Source organism: Megascapheus bottae, chromosome 4 (assembly GCF_031878675.1).
Source record: "Megascapheus bottae isolate mThoBot1 chromosome 4, mThoBot2.hap1, whole genome shotgun sequence".
In the NCBI taxonomy this organism is placed as follows: Eukaryota; Metazoa; Chordata; class Mammalia; order Rodentia; family Geomyidae; genus Megascapheus; species Megascapheus bottae.
In genome coordinates, this window is record NC_143512.1 from 12,143,535 (window position 1) to 12,163,330 (window position 19,796).

At 41.6% G+C, this 19,796-nt stretch overlaps 2 protein-coding genes and 1 pseudogene across 2 annotated transcripts; all 3 read right to left on the reverse strand.

Moving 5' to 3' along the window:
* Positions 1-1,858: 1,858 nt before the first annotated feature.
* Positions 1,859-8,015, reverse strand: LOC150063985 (protocadherin beta-11-like; annotated as a pseudogene).
* Positions 7,023-10,910, reverse strand: LOC150063986 (protocadherin beta-14-like). Its single transcript, XM_090331363.1, has one exon. It carries the CDS (start codon positions 10,575-10,577, stop codon positions 8,178-8,180), a length of 2,400 nt encoding a protein of 799 aa, XP_090187489.1. The 5' UTR covers positions 10,578-10,910; the 3' UTR covers positions 7,023-8,177.
* A 4,885-nt stretch (positions 10,911-15,795) lies between these two features.
* LOC150063987 (protocadherin beta-12-like) lies at positions 15,796-18,900 on the reverse strand. The gene has a single exon (XM_090331365.1). It carries the CDS (start codon positions 18,504-18,506, stop codon positions 16,113-16,115), a length of 2,394 nt encoding a protein of 797 aa, XP_090187491.1. The 5' UTR covers positions 18,507-18,900; the 3' UTR covers positions 15,796-16,112.
* Positions 18,901-19,796: the final 896 nt, after the last annotated feature.

The window sequence follows — 19,796 nt, forward strand, 5'->3', positions numbered from 1 at the left end:
GTAGATGCTAAATGTTTTGTTTACTGCTTCATCCAAGCAGCTGAAATAAGACTTGGTACAGAGTAATTGTTAAATACATGTTTGTTGAGTAGATCAACAGATGAAATCACAACTAAAACTTTCTGGTGTATCTTTCTTCTACTATAGATGCCCCCTTTTCATTCCTAGAGTTTGGAAACCAAATACAGAATCTTGGGATTTCTAGGCAAACATTTTTTAATGTAGCTAAATCCCAGCCCTTATCTTCTTTAACTATGATATCAGTTCATTACATAAGTTGAATAAATTGGACAGCATGTTTGCAAGTAACTGTTTGCATTGCTCTTTTGAGTAGTAATTTGAAATAACTAGGAATGATATAAATTGGGGTTTTTTTAGGTGCTCTCTCAGCTTGCTTGGTTGATTGAGCTCTGATTTTTTTTGTTGGTCATTTTGGACATTGAGTCTCATGAACCTTTTCTGCGTTTGCTGTCTTTAAATAAAAACTTTCCTGATCACAACCCCCTGAATTGCTAGGATTACAGAGGTGAGTAACTGATGCTCAATTTTAAAATGTTTTTATTTCATTGAATATTACAGCCACTTCCAAACATAAAGATACAGAGATTTTTTAAAAAGAAAAATATGACAAAAAGGTTTTACTGTACAAAGATGGTATACATCTTTATTAGGAACACATTTTATAATATTAATATTATTTCACACCAATGCCTTTATTGATACTAATATTACTCAAATGCCCTTCCTTGTGAAGCAGAATTTCCTCTCTCCATTATTTCTCACTTCCTTTAACTTTTTAATTTTTATTGGCTAATATTAGTTACATAGGAGGGGGCATGTTACATTTCCACACATGTACACTATGTTCCAATTAGTCTCACCCCTTTACGCAAACTTCTTTTATTTATTTCATCATACTGAGGATCAATTCAGGGCTTAGGCAGGTGTTCCACCACTGAGCTATAGCCTCAATCCCTAGAAGAATTGTCTTTCTTTTTTCTTTCTTTCTATTTTTGTGGGTCATGGGGCTTGAACTTGGCCTGAGCACTGCCCCTCAGCTCTTCAGCTCAAGGCTACTGCCTTATGCCAGGGCCTGGTGTAGTCCCTGAGCTCTTCAGCTCAAGGTTATCACCTTACCCTTGAGCCAAGCCCCACTTCCCATTTTCTACAGGTTAATTGGCGATAAGAGTCTCAGGTCCTTTTGTGCCCAGGCTGGCTTTGAACCTTGCTCTTCAGATCTCAGCCTCCTGAGTAGCTAGGATTACAGGTGTGAGCCTACTAAATACTCTGAAAGCTGTAACATTGGGAAGACCTTTAATTCCACTCAATGTTAAACTTTTTTTGGAGGTAAGACCTCACTATATAGCCCAGATTGGCTTCAGACTCCAAGATCCTTTTGCCTCCTGAATGATAGAAGTACAGGCATGTACCACCACATCTGGCTTTCAAAATTACACAATTTAATGAAAGTTTGCAAGCCCTAGTATTAGTGTACCACAAAAGAATGCATCATATTCTATAAAACATTACATTAACATGAAAACTGATAAAAGTCTCTAATGATAAGGCTAATTTACCACTCCATGCACAATATTTAAACATGCCTTTTATCAAGGAAATTCCTCCATAAGTTAGCTTAGACAAATGAAAAGGGAAGATATTAGAGCCCAGAAATCCAGGTAAAAAAGCAGACTTTTGAAGATAATCACATGAAAAAGCTGCAACAAGGTTTTATGTTGGAGTCCCTTCTTGTCTCTCAGTAAACTTTTTGAGTTCCTATCTATGAATCTATGTAGTTAATGACACTTTTTTGATTGGCTTACTGCTTTTTTTCCCCTCTTGGTGGCAGTCCTGGGCTCTACCCTGTGTTTTCTTGCTGAAATCCAGTGTTCTACCACTTGAGCAACAGAACCACATCTGGCTTTTTTTTGGTGTACTTTGACAGGCTGCCTTCAAATCGCAGTTCTTGGATCTCGGTCTCCTGAATAGCTAGGATTACAAGTCAAAGTGGCCATCACCCAGTATTTATTAACATTTTATTAAAGACTATATTGTATCAGGTTCCAAAGCCATTTTGTTAAAGATAAAACATCTGGTTAGCAGAGGATCAGACTGGCCCAGCTGAAACTAACATCCATTACCAGCTCCCATTTTCTGAACCATGAAGCTGGATCATATAAAGTGAAATCAGCTACAATAGTAGCTGAATAGAGGTTTTTAGATAAAAATAGAGTGGGCTAAACCCATCACAAAATGGATCTAAATTTTATAATTGTTGAGATATGTGAAAAGTTTTCAACAGTACTTATCTATTATACACTAAAGGTTGATATAAAGAGAAGGAAAGCAATTTGGGGAGAAGTTGTCATATTTCCTATTTAAAACTACTGTAAATGAAAACCATGAAGTTTTGCATGTATTTCTCCATTCAAATAGTCCAGAGAAGAAAGCATAATATGAGAATAAACAGAATATATATTTGCATTATGTTTGTCTTCAAAATGTTAAAAAAAAGTAAGAAAATACATTCTGGGCAACAAAGAGTAACAAGACAGGTTATATTCTCAAATGATGCTAAGAAGGTCATAAATAAAAAATATTTGTGATTTTACAGCAATAAATAACACTGAAGTTTTATTGTCTCCATGAAATAGATAAGATTTTTTGAAAAGAGACTATCGGCATATACTCAAGGAAGTTTAGTAGCCTCAACTAGGAAAACAATGGCGAATATGAAAAAGTTTTAAAACAGCATAATGATAACCCAATATATTTAGAAACGACATCTTTAACCTGAACGACATGAAAAGCCAACCCTTGCTTAATTGTACTTAAAACCATTCACAGAGGTGGATTTTTCTTCTACATCATTCACAACTCCTTGAAGGTTGAGAATAACCGACTTTAGGAATTTAAAATCATTCGTCCCAGAATCTCCTGTCAGACCTGGTAAAACTGGGATAGCGTCCCCGCGCCACTCACGTCCACCAGGTGTCCAGGAAAGTGGGGTTCGGTCAGTGAGCCGCCGCCCAGGGAGCCCGGGCCACTGCGCCTCCTGCACAGCCTGAGGGCCACGAAGAGCAGCAGGGACACAAGGAAGAGCGAGGACACGACGGCCAGCGCCACCACCAGGTAGGCAGTGAGGCGGTCGGGCGGCGCACGCTGGGGTGGCGCATTGGGCAGAGGCAGGTAGGGCTGCCAGAAGCCTTCCACCAGCAGCACTTGCAGAGTGACGCTGGCAGAGCGCGGAGGCTCGCCATTGTCCCGCACCAGCAGCAGCAGCCTGTGCCTGGGCGCGTCGCGCTCGCTCAGCGGCCTGGCGGTGCGCACCTCGCCATTGTGCGGCCCCACGCCGAACAGCCCGGGCTCCGTGGCCTTGAGCAGCTGGAACGACAGCCAGGCGTTCTGGCCCGAGTCGCGGTCCACTGCCACCGCCTTGCTCAGCAGGTAGCCCGGCTCGGTGACGGGCGCGGACGCGTTCTGCAGCGGGTACAGCACGAAGGGCGAGTTGTCATTGGCGTCCAGCACCTGCACGCGCACCAGCGCCTGGCTGCTGAGCGCGGGCGAGCCTTGGTCGGTGGCGCGCACGCGCACCTCGAACGCCTGCAGGGCCTCGTAGTCCAGCGGAGGCTGTGCTGGGTCTGCAGCCTGGGCGTGCCCAGGTCCGTGACCGTGATCATGATGTTTAACTATCAGCAAATACTCTGAGATGAGGCAGTAGGAATGAGGCCATGCACTTAAAACTGAACCTTGTAAGCAGGGCACGGTGGCTCACTCCTGTAATGGTAGCTACTCAGGAGGCTGAGATCTGAGTATCAAGGTTCAAAGCCAGCCCAGGCACAAAAGGAACTGAGACTCTCATCTCCAGTTAACCTCTAGAAAATTGGAAGTGAGGCTTGGCTAAAGGGTAGGGTGGTAGCCTTGAGCTGAATAGCTTAGAGACAGTGTCCAGGCCAAGTTCAAGCCCATGACACATCTACCGTCCCCAAACCCTGAAATTTGTATGTGCAAATTAGTGTTTGGAGGAGATGGGGCACTTCTGGTTAGGGAAATAGTACCATTTCTTTAGGGATTTACTATAGAAAACTTACTTGGAAATAGGCAAAAGTAGATGTTCACTAGAATATATTTCTCAATATGCCTAGATTCAAACAACATAAAAAGTGAAACAATTTAGTTCTTAGTTTCCATTTGAAACCCAAGGATGATCAAAGGCACCACTCTAGATATACTATTCAGGAATTGTTTATTGATCTTTTATTTTATGTTAGAAATGGTAGTGAGTGATAAGGATAAATGATAATCACATAGACATACTTCTATCACATATTTACAATAGAGCACAGTGTCTACCATGTGATGAAAAGTTTATGCTACTATAAGAGCCTAGCTGGGAATCATCCAGAAACAATTTGGAAGAACAGAAAAGACTTTTCTACAGAAAGTATATTTTATGTTACAGATAAGAAATGAATAGGATAGGGGCTGGAAGTTTGGCCTAGTAGTAGACTGCTTGCCTAGCATGTACCAAGACAAGAGTTTGATTCCTCAGTACCACATACGTAGAAAAAAGCTGAAAGTGGTGATTTGGCTCAAGTGGTAGAGATCTAGCCTTGAGAAAAAGTCCAAGGACAGTGCTCAGGCCTTGAGTTCAAGCCCCACAACTGGCATAAAAAAGAAAAAAGAAAATATTGTCATCAACAGGGGAGGAAGGCACAGAAAGGAACAAATGAAGCCATGGTAGACACTGTGGAAAATGAAATATGCAACTTGTGGGTAGGGATGGGAGGGGAAAATCAGGGTGAGGGGAAGCAAAGGAAGAAGTGACACTGTGCAAAAAGAAATGTACTCATTACCTAAATTATGTACAACTTAATAATAACAAAATTACATCTTAAAAGATTACATAAGTAAAAGGGGACTGGCGGCATGGCTCAAGTAGTGGAACATCTGATTAGCAAATGTAAGTCCCCCAGTAACCAAGTATCATAAACATAATAAAAAGAAACCAGATTTGGATGTCTTAACAGAGCACTAATAAATATTTATATAAATGATCTTCCATTGTATAAATGTTACCGAGGATAGAGGTTCAAGCTGCAGAAACAAATTTGGGATCTATTGTCATAGATGATAACCGTTGCCCCTTTGGAAAGGGTAATAAATCATAAATCAAGGGGGATATTTAAATTTGATTTCAGAAATGATGTAGCTTAAGCTAAGTATGATTTAGTAGAACACTTATAGTACTTAGTAGAGCACTTCAAAAAGGATGATGATGACCCACCTTTTCTTGGGACTCTGGAAGAGAAGCAGTGTTAACAGACCTGCAGAATATTGTTAGAATACAGTTACTGATACTCCTTTGTTGTAACCATAGTTTTGAAAGTTTCTTTGGTTTATTAGAAGACCTATAGCCAAACTATCACTTCAACCAATTCAGTAGGAACACTTTAAGATTTAACAGAATACCTTTCAGTTGTGTGAATGCAATCTTTCGCGTAATGGACCAGATTATTGTTGGTACAAATATGAGGGATGGGTCATGATTGGAGCAGACATCCTCGTCCCCTCTCTTTCTGGCTCTGTAAGTAGGCCACTCAACTCACTTTGTGGACCTCTGGAGCTCTCCTTTATGCCCCCAGACAAGAAAACAAAATAAAAAAGAGAACAAAATAGAAATGAAAACTCACATGACTACAAAATTTCCTAAAATCCATTACACATTAGTTGGAAGAAAAATTATCTGATTTATTTTTGTGGGTCATGGGGCTTGAACTCGGCCTGGGCGCTGTCTCTGAGCTCTTCAGCTCAAGGTTACTGCCCAACCCTTGAGCCAAGCCCCACTTACTATTTTCTATAGGTTAATTGGAGATAAGATACTCAGGTCCTTTTGTGCCCTGGTTGGCTTTGAACCTTGATCCTCAGATCTCAGCCTCTTGAGTATCTAGGATTACATGCATAAGTCAATGACCTGAAATTTAAAGGGCAATATCAAGATACATTACTCTTGCCTTTCTCTTTCATTGTTTTACAAAATTGTTGTCCTAGTTAAATTTTATTATTTGGTTTTGTGGTACTGAGCAATTGAACCGAGGGACTCACGCACATTAGGCAAACACTCTACCACTAAGTCACATCCCAGCCTTACATTGTTTTTCTAAAAATGCTTATTTCATCTGTGTCTAATCATTGGTCTAACCTGTGGCTTTAATAGGCAGAGTTTTAACTCATGACTGAGAAATAAGGATCTAACTATTCTATTGAAGACACTGTAGCTTAAATACCAAGTTAAGTGAAGTGAACATACTAATAATTGTTTTTTATATAAAACAAGACTGAAAGTGCATGAAAAATTTCTAAATTAATTGAAAATGGTTTTAGCTATTTCATAATGGAAAGTACAAGTCTATTTTATTACCACATCTAGTTATATCATTTGATTTTATAGGAATAATTACTTGAACGCACGCTAAATCTGCATCCATGTTACATTGCATTATCAATATCTCTACAGATAATCCCCCCTTGAGCTACCCATATGTACATTTAGGGCACATATAAGCCAGAAATAGTTATACCCTCTTTGTAGGTTTCCCAGAAAGGCCAGAAAATATTGATGCTATTCTATTACTTTTTTGTGAATGGAATGAAATCTGGGAATGTGAAATGTTGAATAGGGCCCAATGTCCATATTGAGTCTTTGGTTTTTTTTAAATAAAGTACAACATATGGAACAGAACCCAATGACTAGATACATCACTAATTTCTATATTGTCATGTTTTTTAAAACAAGGACTTATTATGTTGCTATGCTAGATTCAAACTCTGGCCTTGAGTGCTGAGATAACAGGCATGTGCCAACACACTTAGAACTGTATTTACTCTAGTCAATGATTAGTAAAGAGAAACTAGGTCATTATCTTCAGTACCTGAAAATCATTTTAATTTTTTATGATTTTGTCTTGCCTTCTAATTATAACTATAATGAGCCTAAGAAGTATGTACTATTTTAGTAATAAATTAATAAAGTAAAAAATTTCAAGGACTAAAGATGAAGACAACAACATAATAATACCAAGGTTCAGATCTTCTTTTACAAGGTGATCACTGTTTCATCTAAAATGTATTTTTGAAAGTAGGTATGAAACAGTTGTATGGAAATGTAGCACAATTTCACCTTTATTTTGAAAATGTTTACAATGTGTAATGCAACTAATCCAATATGTGCTCCATCCAAGTTGAACATTATTTTTCCTTTTGTCTCATGATGGTATATAGAAATAACACTATAGATCTGTCTGTCTATCTATATCTATCTAGCTGTCTCTAACGACACATGCCCCCTTCCTCCTACCCTCCCTTGTTCCTCCCTTACATCTTTCCTTTCTTTCCTTTCCCTTCTTCCATAACTATTATTTTCTTCATTACTTTCTTCCATTTTGCCCTGCAGTGGAATGGACCCAGTGCATCCTACAATCATGTGCTTTAGGGAGCCATGCACACAGGCCTGATGTTTGCTTTTACTACGCTAATTTATATTTCCAGATGACAAAAAACATGGCTTTGCATAAGGAGCCACAGAATTATCACAAAGTAAGAGCAATTTCATTAACATTTATGCAAAAATAATGACAGTAAATGGATTATGTTTGGCCATTATATCCTTGAAAAAAATTTTAAAACAAATGAGAGCACAAAATAGAAATGCAAATGCCTGAGACTGAAGAAACTTCTAAAATCCATTCCAGATTGGGGAAGGGGAAAGTAGGGGGAACAACCTGAAATTTGCAAACAATAATAGGTTAAAATTTCAGAAGAAAAAAAATTTGTTAAATGTTGAATCGAAAATTATTCTAGAGGCTTTCCATTCCATTCATATCGATACAAATATCCAGGACTAAAATTAGGGATAATGGGCTTCAGGAATTTGAACAGCTTGGCCCGAGACCCTCCATAAAGACACACCTCATACTGGTAGCTCGAAAGGGTTTCAGAATAAACTGCCACTGCATTACACCCCAAACTAAAGGTAAGTGTTGGCAGGAGAGCAAAAGTGGAGAGCATAATTACCCATACATGAATATCACTAAAATTTAGAGTGCATGCAGTATGGAAGAAATAAACATTTCTCGGGAATAGACATAAAATACCTATGGAAAACGAAACCATTCGTATTACTGATTATTGAATCCCAAACTATTGCGGAAGCTAGGCACACACTCTACATCACTGCCAGGGATCTGAGGAGAAACGTTGGCTAATACTGGCTTCAGGAAGTTGAACCCACTGTCCCCAGACCCTCCCTGCAGACACACCTCATACTGGTAGCTCTGCGACAGCGTCCCCGCGCCACTCACGTCCACCAGGTGTCCAGGAAAGTGGGGCTCGGGCAGCGAGCCGCCGCCCAGGGAGCCCGGGCCACCGCGCCTCCTGCACAGCCTGAGGGCCACGAAGAGCAGCAGGGACAAGAGGAAGAGCGAGGACACGGCGGCCAGCGCCACCACCAGGTAGGCAGTGAGGCGGTCGGGCGGCGCGCGCTGGGGCGGGGCGTCGGGCAGAGGCAGGTAGGGCTGAGAGAAGCCATCCACCAGCAGCACGTGCAGAGTGACGCTGGCAGAGCGCGGAGGCTCGCCATTGTCCCGCACCAGCAGCAGCAGCCTGTGCCTGGGCGCGTCGCGCTCGCTCAGCAGCCTGGCGGTGCGCACCTCGCCATTGTGCGGCCCCACGCCGAACAGCCCGGGCTCCGTGGCCTTGAGCAGCTGGAACGACAGCCAGGCGTTCTGGCCCGAGTCGCGGTCCACCGCCACCACCTTGCTCAGCAGGTAGCCCGGCTCGGCCGCCCTGGGCAGCAGCTCGGTGACGGGCGCGGACGCGTTCTGCAGCGGGTACAGCACGAAGGGCGAGTTGTCGTTGGCGTCCAGCACCTGCACGCGCACCAGCGCCTGGCTGCTGAGCGCGGGCGAGCCTTGGTCGGTGGCGCGCACGCGCACCTCGAACGCCTGCAGGGCCTCGTAGTCCAGCGCCCTGAGGGCGAACAGCTGCCCGCTGTCGGCGTGGATGGACAGCAGCGCCGCCGCGTCGGGCCCGGGCTGCGGGCCGGGCAGCAGCGAGTAGCTGAGCTGGGCGTTGCTGCCCGCGTCTCTGTCCGTGGCGCGGATGGTGCCGATGTGCAGGGCGGGGCTGTTGTTCTCGCAGACCCGCAGGGTGTAGGACGACTGTGAGAATTCCGGGGCGTTGTCGTTCACGTCCGACACCTGCACGCGGAGGCTGTGCTGGGTCTGCAGCCTGGGCGTGCCCAGGTCCGTGACCGTGATCGTGATGTTGTACTCATCTCTTTCCTCCCTGTCTAGTGCTTTGTCAGTAATTAGCGTGTAGAAATTTTTGAAATTGGGTTTCAGAATAAAAGGGAGGTCCGCCTGAATAGAACAAACTATTCTTCCATTGTCCTCAGCGTCTTGGTCTCGGACACTGAACACAGCTACCAGTGTGTCTGGAGCATTCTCTGGGATAGTGTTAGTCACGGAAGATATTGTTATTTCCGGTGGGTTGTCATTGACATCTAATACGTTGATTCCAAGAGTGCATTCTTCTGAAAGACCCCCACCATCCGTTGCCTGGATGGTTATACTATAGGACTGTATTACTTCAAAATCTAGTGCTGATTTCAAGTGAACTTCCCCAGATACTGAGTCCATTTCAAACGTTTTACGAATATCTTCAGATGAATGGAAAAACGTGTAGGATATTTTCCCATTACTTCCTGCATCCGGGTCCTTAGCAGACAGGGTGATAATCCAGGAGCCAATGGGTTTGTCCTCTGGGACCTGAACCTCATAGAGACTCTGAGAAAACTTAGGTGCGTTATCATTGATGTCCACAACCTTAATGAGAACCAGTGTTGTCCCAGACCTGGGTGGAGATCCACCATCCAGTGCTGTGAGTGTTAATCTGTGCTCGGATTCCTTCTCGTGGTCTAATGCCGTATCCAGAACCAGCTCTGGATAAATCTTCCCATCAACAGTGTTTCCAATTTTAATGTGGAAGTGGGGATTGGAGCTAACTGTGTAGTTCTGAAGACTGTTTCTTCCTATATCCACATCTTGAGCACTTTCCATTAGAAATGTGGTTCCAATAGGAGCACTTTCTGGTATTCTCAATATTATTTCCTTGTCCAAGAATGTGGGAGAGTTATCATTTACATCTTTCACATGCAGTTCAGCCCGAATAAACTGTAAAGGTTGTTTCAACATCACTTGGAAATGCAGCACACAGGGCTCTGTGGACCCGCACAGCTCCTCTCTGTCCAGTTTCTCATTTAGGAGCAAATCTCCCGTCAGCAAATCAAGTCGCAAATGCTTTTCATTGCCATCAGACACCACCCTTGCTTCCCGGGAGGACAGCTCCTCCACCCCCAGCCCCAAGTCCTTCAGAAGATTAGCCACAAAAGAGCCCATTTCAGTTTCCTCTGACACAGAATAGCGCACAGGTTCAGTACTAGCATGAGACAATCCTAGCAAAACAAAGAAAAGCAGCACTTGCCTTTTCTGCAGAGTCAGCGGCTCTCTGATTCCCATGGTTCTCTCAGGTCTCTTGTTTTATGGTGATATTTCAATTCATCTCAAAATTTTGAAATTTTCAATCTCATTTTTTGATAGAAAATCTCTGATGACTACAGCTTCCCTATAACGGTGTAGGCAAAACTCTTTTCTCAGGGGTTTGGATGTTCTTTGTTCTGCATGATGAAGTCTGCTGAGCTGGTAAGAGTGGCCTTCATCTTATCCTGTAGCGCCACCATGTGTCCCTATTTTTTTCATTACATACTCCCTTCTTTTAAAAAGAAATTCATCAACACACTTGGAGTATTCACAAGGATATATCTAATACATATATTTTTATATTTGTGTATTCACACTTATCTCTAATAAATAAGGCCTTCCAATATGTAACTGCATTACTACAAATATTCCAGGAATTCTTTGATATAATCAGTTAGTATTGGCTTTTCCCATTCATCCAACATGTTTCTTATTTTTAATTACTTTAATAAAAATCAAACAATGGGCATAATGTTTTTTATACTATTGGTGCCTTAAAATCCTGAAATAACTGGTCCACTTTTTTGAATATTGCATGGAGCTTCTTTCTTTGTGTGTGTTTGTGTTTTCTTTTTTGGTACTGGGGATGAACACAGGACTTTGCACTTGCTAGGCAAGCACTTTGCTATTGAGCTACATCCCAGCCCATGGTGCTTATTTCTTTAGTATTAAAAGATTCCTTCTCTATTAGAGTTATGCTGAGTTCAATTGTTTCATAACATCATGTTTCACATATTTGTATATAAAAATAAAAAATATCATTTTTTTCTAAAGTATGGAAGTATGAGTTGCTTCACTTTTAGGTTAAAAACAATATGGGTATAAAGCCAGTCACTTGTGGCTCATGCTTGTAAGTCTAGCTTCTTAGTAGGTTGTTATCTGCGGATTGCATTTCAGAATCAGTCCATTCAGGAAAGTTTGTGAGACTTTAATTTCCAGTTACCCACCAAAAGTCTGGAAATGGTGCTCTGCTTTAAGTGGAGCCTTGAGTACAAAAGCTTAGGTACATTACCAAGACCTTTAGTTCAAGTCCCAGAAACAGTACCAAATATAAACATGTAAAAACATAGGCATACATAAGATAGAGAAAAATTTTGTCTTTATGGATCAAATCGGTTGAAAACATAGCAGATCACTAACTAAAATACTGTTGTGATGTATAGATGAGAAGAATAAAATACTTGCAGAAGGAGAATGTACTTATGGCCACAGGAAGCTTTATAAAACAGTAGTTAGAAATGTGTTCTGTAACCACACTGTAATCTTTTTTCTGCCGCTCTCTATTTACAAACTTTCTGAAATTATTTAGAGTACTAATTTTATTTACCTGAGAAGATAGGGTCTTTCTCATATGAACCTAATGAGTTAATATTTGCAGAATCGCCAGTAAGTGCTAGTGTAGTGCCTATTCAAAATAAAAATAAATCCTAGTCATGGTAGAGTGAATGCCTAGAATACCCAGTGAAGTCCTGGTCCCAATTCTCAGTACCTAACCCTTAATACTCCATTTGCATGGTATATGCAGACTTTCACTCTCAATATTCCCTGAGTGATAGCATACCAAAATGTATATGCCATTTATGTTATATTTCTAAATGACCAATATTAAATATTTCTTAAAATATTTAAATCATATGGTCAGAGGTGCACAGATTCTATTGCAACACGGCTCTAAATATTTTAACACTTGTAAATTTTGGTATCATAAAAACCATAATTAGGGGCAGAAGTTTAGCCTAGTGGTACTCACCTAGCATGCACAAAGACCTGGGTTTGACTCCTCGGTACCACATTCATAAAAAAAAAAGCCAGAAGTGGTGCTATGGCTCAAGTGGTAGAACTCTATCCTTACAGAAATCCCAAGTCCAGGGCTCAGGCCCTGAGTTCAAGCCCCCAGATTGGCAAAAAAATAATTAAAAACAATGAAGCAAAGCAAACAACATATCAAGAAAACTAGGAATGCAACAGCAGCTAAAGTTTCTGCAAAGTAAAATAAAATATTAAAATTATTTGTGGAATCTAAGATATTTGTGAAGTATCTTGATGTTTGCTAAAATCTGCACTCATTTTCTATGATATTAAAACTATACCTAAGTATGTGAATACTGAGTAAAGAGGCCAGTCCCAGCCTCTTTTGTAGTGGTCAAGTGAATTTGGTGCTTGTAGATGAGCTGTTAGCAGGATTTTTGGTTACCGTTACAATAAGGAAAAGAAGAGATTTGGATCTACATTTTCTCTCTGAGCCAATTTGAACCCAAACATGGTGGTGGACACTTAAAGGCATGCAGATTTTGAAATTGTAATGGGGAACATTAAACCAATTAATTGAAAGAAAATTTGCTTCTAGAAGGCTGTAAATAGCGGACTTCTGTCTACTCACTTGCACTGTCAAATTATAAAACATTTCGGAAATAAAACGTTTACTATAACTTGGGGTCCTTTATTACAAAATTGGCTAGTGTAACTTGATTTGTATTCACTACTTTAAATTGTCTGTAAATAGGATATTTGAAGATTAAGAGACAAAGTCATTTAGGACTTGGTTAGTTACCTGTCTCTAGGCATGTAAGGGCTTCAGAATTTCATCCCTCTCCATTAGAGTGAGGAAACTTATAGTTGCTTCTGTGCATAGAGGAGTTCTGCTACTCATCTATCTGGAAAAAATACTTGAAAAGTCAGCGCAAGTACCTAGTATTTATCTCTGTTGCAGCTATTAGATATTTTCTGTCCCTCTCCAACATTATAAAGAATGGAAAGCCTAGTCTGGAACCACAGACTACTAGAGCCACTCCACTTTTTTTAAACAGCTTTGTGGAGGTACACGAATACCATAGTACATAAATTCACCAACTTAGAGTGTACAGTTTAATGAATTTTAGTTTATTTAGGGTTGTGCAATTGTCACATCTAAATGTTACATTTAGGGAGGTTTACTTGTAAACCTAGCTTTCACACAACTTAATCTGCATTTCTGTCTCTATACATTGGCCTATTTTGACTGATTTGTATAAATGGAATCATATAGTCTATGGTCTTTTATTAATATATTTTGAGACTCATTCATGTGTAGCATCTACAAGAATGTCATTCTGTTTCCATTGCATGAAGAAAACACATATAATTTATGTATTTATTGGTTCATGGTTATTTAGGTTCTGTTTTGATTTTGACTCTCATGGACTTTCCTGCCTTGGCTAGCTTTGAACTGTGATCCTCAGATCTCAAGTCTCCTGAGTACCAAAAATTACAAGTTTGAGCCACCACCATCTGACTTACATATGTCTTTTAAGCAAATGTTCCTCTTTTCCCTCACCAAATGCAATAGGGCTGATCGTAATCATTTTTTGTTGTTGGTGGTGGTCGTGGGGCTTGAACTCTGGGCCTTGGCACTGTCCCTGAACTGTTTAGCTCAAGGCTACCATCCTACCCTCTGAGCCCCAGCACCACTTCCAGTTTTCTAATGGTTAGGGACTTTAATCGTTGAACAAATGAACCCTTAATAGCTTCTGCACCATTAGGATGTCCTGATCCAACATCAAGGTCATAAACCTTATTATCGATATGGACTCCCCAATAATTGGAGATAAGTGTCTCATAGTCTTTAGTGCTTACGGTGGCTTTGAACCACGATCCTTATATTTCAGCATCCTGACTAGGTAGAATTATAGGCATGAGCCACCACACCCAGCTTAGTAATCTTAATACTTGATTTACTAAGAGCTGAGTCATTTTTGCTCTCTATGTACAGAAACTTTCAATTAGAGAATAAAGAACTTACTTCAATTTATAGTTCTCAAAACAAAGTTAGAATTTAATTAGTCTTCAGAGTAGTTGCCTTCTATTTTCCCATTATCTCAAATACAAATATTGGTTATTGTCTACCCAATCCAACAGACTGGTGACCAAATACTAGTTTTAAAAAATGTAAGTACTGGATATCTTAAATGTTCAAATACAAGAGACAGTACTTCCTAGAATTGTCAGTGGACTAATTTAAATCATATCTTAAGTACATCTTCAAGAGGTACACTGGGCACTGACTTTAGTTAGTGGGATTAGATGTAATAATAATACCCACCTTCACTTATTTCCTTTCCCATCATTCCTCCTTCCTTGTTCCTCTCCTTCCCACATCTCTCTATCACAGACACCATGATTGCTCACTTGTCATCTACATTTTCCTTCCACAATGAACAGACTTCAGAATTTGTGTGACATTCACAAGAACCTTTCTCAATCATTGGGGAAACATTTTCCTAGTCAAGTAGTTAGATCATTAAAGCCAACATAAGATAGAACTTCCTCCTACAATGATTTTCAATATTAAAATTCTTAGAATAGACATTGTACCTATCTCTGGAACTATCACCAATGAAACAGTTTTCTGCTATTAAGTTGGGATAATAAAATAGAAAAACAAAAAGACTTAAAGAAGGATCTTTTGGAACTTCTTGGTGTGGTGTATGTATGTATGATGCTTTTTATAATCTCCAAACACAATTATCAAGCTTGTCATTGATGTCAAACAGTAGGTTTTAAGATTATTTTAGGCAATTATAATTGTATTCAAAATTTTAGATTAATAAATATTTCTAAATTGTATAACAAGAATAAGTAAGCATGGTTAAGAAAATTAGCACTCAACTATTGGAGAGCACAGATAAAAAGTTGTGTTCTTTAGCAAAGAAGCATAATTCATCTACACAACTTGTTTAAGTGTTTTCAACTGGATGCCTTTATATTAATGAGATACACCTTCACATACTATAAATCAGGTGATGGCCACAATTACAAATGGGCCTTCACAATCACTTTCCATTATAAATGAGAAAATGCTATTAGATATTTGTTTCTATACTTCCCACTTGTTTCTGTGCTATCTACCCAGGGATCTACCAAGAATCTTTCTTGAACACAGTCCCAAATCCTTCTTCTGGTCACAATAAGAATTTATCATTTGTTTGCTTTCCTGTCTTAGCACATGTTAATATTCAGAATTGTTTATTATTAAAAACATTCAATACAAATAAACATTTCTCAATATTGAAATGAATATATTCAGTACTAATAAGCAGTTCAAAATGTTACCTAAAGATAGAGTACATTTTTAACAATATATTTGTGTGTTGAACCATTATAAAAGAAGCAAGAAAAGGCTTACAAGAATAAAACTCAGACAAATCCTTGAACATTTAAATTACCGCTAAAGTGATTTATTTCATCATAATTCTAACTACAAGGGAAGTTTAACTGAAGAGAGGAACAAACAGAAAAGATGATTTTGTGTTATTCAAAGGGCAAATAATCTACAAATTTAGACCTCCTTTGTTTCAGAATAAACTGCTATTGCATTACACCCCAAACTAAAGATAAGTGTTGGTAGGAGAACGCAAGCGGGGAGCATAATAACCTATACACGAATATCATTAAAATTTAGAATGCATGCAGTCTAGGAGAAATAAACATTTCTCGGGAATAGACATAAAATATCTATGGAAAACGAAACCATTCGCATTACTGAATATTGAATCCCAAACTATTGCGGAAGCTTGGCAAACCCTCTATTTCATTGCCAGGGATCTGAGGAGATACATTGGCTAATACTGGCTTCAGGAAGTTGAGCCCACTGTCCCCAGATCCTCCCTGCAGACACACCTCATACTGGTAGCTCTGCGACAGCGTCCCCGCGCCACTCACGTCCACCAGGTGTCCAGGAAAGTGGGGCTCGGGCAGCGAGCCGCCGCCCAGGGAGCCCGGGCCGCCGCGCCTCCTGCACAGCCTGAGGGCCACGAAGAGCAGCAGGGACAAGAGGAAGAGCGAGGACACGGCGGCCAGCGCCACCACCAGGTAGGCAGTGAGGCGGTCGGGCGGCGCGCGCTGGGGCGGGGCGTCGGGCAGAGGCAGGTAGGGCTGAGAGAAGCCATCCACCAGCAGCACGTGCAGAGTGACGCTGGCAGAGCGCGGAGGCTCGCCATTGTCCCGCACCAGCAGCAGCAGCCTGTGCCTGGGCGCGTCGCGCTCGCTCAGCGGCCTGGCGGTGCGCACCTCGCCATTGTGCGGCCCCACGCCGAACAGCCCGGGCTCCGTGGCCTTGAGCAGCTGGAACGACAGCCAGGCGTTCTGGCCCGAGTCGCGGTCCACCGCCACCACCTTGCTCAGCAGGTAGCCCGGCTCGGCCGCCCTGGGCAGCAGCTCGGTGACGGGCGCGGACGCGTTCTGCAGCGGGTACAGCACGAAGGGCGAGTTGTCGTTGGCGTCCAGCACCTGCACGCGCACCAGCGCCTGGCTGCTGAGCGCGGGCGAGCCTTGGTCGGTGGCGCGCACGCGCACCTCGAACGCCTGCAGGGCCTCGTAGTCCAGCGCCCTGAGGGCGAACAGCTGCCCGCTGTCGGCGTGGATGGACAGCAGCGCCGCCGCGTCGGGCCCGGGCTGCGGGCCGGGCAGCAGCGAGTAGCTGAGCTGGGCGTTGCTGCCCGCGTCCCTGTCCGTGGCGCGGATGGTGCCGATGTGCAGGGCGGGGCTGTTGTTCTCGCGGACCCGCAGGGTGTAGGACGACTGTGAGAATTCCGGGGCGTTGTCGTTCACGTCCGACACCTGCACGCGGAGGCTGTGCTGGGTCTGCAGCCTGGGCGTGCCCAGGTCCGTGACCGTAATCGTGATGTTGTACTCCGATCTGCTTTCTCTGTCCAGCGGTTGCTCTGTTTCTAAGGTGTAGTAATTGTCACCTGAATATTTCAGTCGAAATGGAATGTCTTCCTCTATAGAGCAAACCATCTTTCCATTGTCCCCTGAGTCTCTGTCCCGTATATTAAAAACCATTACTATAGTCTCAGGTGAATTTTCTGGAATCGGGCTGGTCATTGATGACACAGCAATTTCAGGATTATTGTCATTTACATCCATCACCTGAATTCTGACAGTACATTTTCCAAAAAGTCCTCCACCATCTGTGGCTTGAATGATTATTGAGTACGATTGTATTGTTTCAAAGTCCAAATGTGCTCTTAAACTAACTTCTCCAGACATCTGATTGATTTCAAATGTGTTTTGGATATCCTCTGAGGCATGGGAAAATGTGTATGAAATTTCCCCATTTATTCCTGAATCCAAATCCCAAGTGGATACAGTGACTATATGTGATCCAAGGATACTGTCTTCTGAAATCTTCACTTCATAAAATGCATATTCAAATTCAGGTGAGTTGTCATTTATGTCCACCACCAAGACTCGAACTAAGGCAGTGCCCGACCTGGGTGGAGACCCACCATCCAAAGCAGTGAGGATGAAGCTGAGCTCTGGCTGCTCTTCAAAATCCAGTGCCTTGTCCATAACTAACTCTGGGTATTTTCTGTTGTCTGGATTGATTCTCATATTAATGTGGAAATGAGAGTTTGGGCTTATTTTATAGCTTTTTACTGCATTGATTCCTACATCTAAATCTTTTGCACTTTCTAGTAAGAACACGGCACCAACAGGACTATTTTCTGGGATTTTTAGGATCATTTCTTTTTCCAAGAAAACGGGGGAGTGGTCATTTATATCTCTCACCTGAAGCTCAATCCGTAGAAACTGCAGGGGATTTTTCATTAATACCTGGAAATGCAGCACACAGAGCTCATTGGAACCACAGAGCTCCTCTCGGTCTAGTCTCTCACTTAAGAGCAAATCTCCAGTATTTAGGTTCAGCTGCAAAGGTCGTTTGTTTCCATTAGAGACCACCCGAGCCTCCCGTGATGAAAGCTCATTCACCTCCAGTCCCAAGTCTTTTACCAAATTGCCCACCAAGGCTCCGCTCTCAGTTTCCTCCACCACTGAAAAGCTCCCAGAGTCAGCCTGAGACATTCCAAATAAAACAAAGAAAAGCAGGACTTGCCTTGTCTGCAGATTGCCTTCTCCTCTGTTCTCCATAGCTCCTTTCTGGAAGGCTTCTTATAGAATCATTTCAGCTCCAGTCTGCAGTTCTAGGAAATGTGCCCCTTAATCTGCACTCGGAGACCCCAGAACCCAAAGTATTTTAGCCCCAGTGGAATGGCTTGTAGGTCACACCTTAACTGCTTGTCATTCCTCTGGTCAATTCTGTGTGCACCCTGGGATAAGGGTCCACTGCATAATCTAGTGTTAGTTTCCCCCCTGTCATGTTATCCTGCAGCGCCACCATGTGTCTCCACAAATTTTCACAGTCTGATAAAAAAACAGTGCCATTCATATTGAGCTTCCCAGAAACAAATAGTTCATCATTTCAGTAATTTGCAATGTACTTCAGATGTTTTCTTCCAGTTATTGTATGTTTCTGACAGTGTGATAATATTGGTATTTGTTTTAAAAGCAAGTATGTGTTCTTTCTCCCAATGCAACTGGATAAACCCATAGTCAGAATACAGAGAAGATGTGATTCCTGATCATCTGGAGTTTGTAAACTTTAGGAAAAGATTTTAACTCTTGATCAAGGTTAATGTAACAGATTGTCAATATAATCTCGGCTTGGCCTTTCTTAAGTGGCAAAAGGAAGTGTCCATGGGTCAAGAAGTTACCCCAAGGGCTATGAAATTGGATTTGCCATGAGATGTACAAGGCAGTTGTATTATCACACGAAGGCATTTGTGTAGGTTTCTTTAGTAATCAATTGTGATTTTGTAGAAAATGAAGCAAGATCCTGGGCAGGAATACATTACACAAGTCCGTAATTTTGTTTTCAGCTTCCCACAAATTACAAACATATACAAGAATAATGCAAACACGATTCATTTAAAGAAGAGCAAGATTTGTCTAAGGATAACTATGACTACCTACTTTCTTTTGCAGTCTGGGGAAACAAATAGAATAAAAACTCAACAATTACTCTGATGAGACCACTTCAGCTTAACTAAGTCTTTATTGTGAGCATTTTAATATGGCATTCTTAAATAAGAGAACATATTTAAGGACCACCAGAAATTTGAAGAAATTCCTTTATCAGGAAATAGACCAAAACAAGAAACTCACATAATTGGATAAAATAAAATGTCTTGGTTAATATCCAGAGAAATTAAACTTTAGTAAGAACATTTCTTCCAGGGGCCTGTGGCTCACACCCATAATTCTAGCTACTCAGAAGTCTGAGATCTGAGTATCATGGTTTAAAGCTTGCTTGTGCATAAGAGACACTTATCTCCAGTTAACCACCAGAAAAACCAGAAGTGGCCCTGTGGTTCAAGTGGT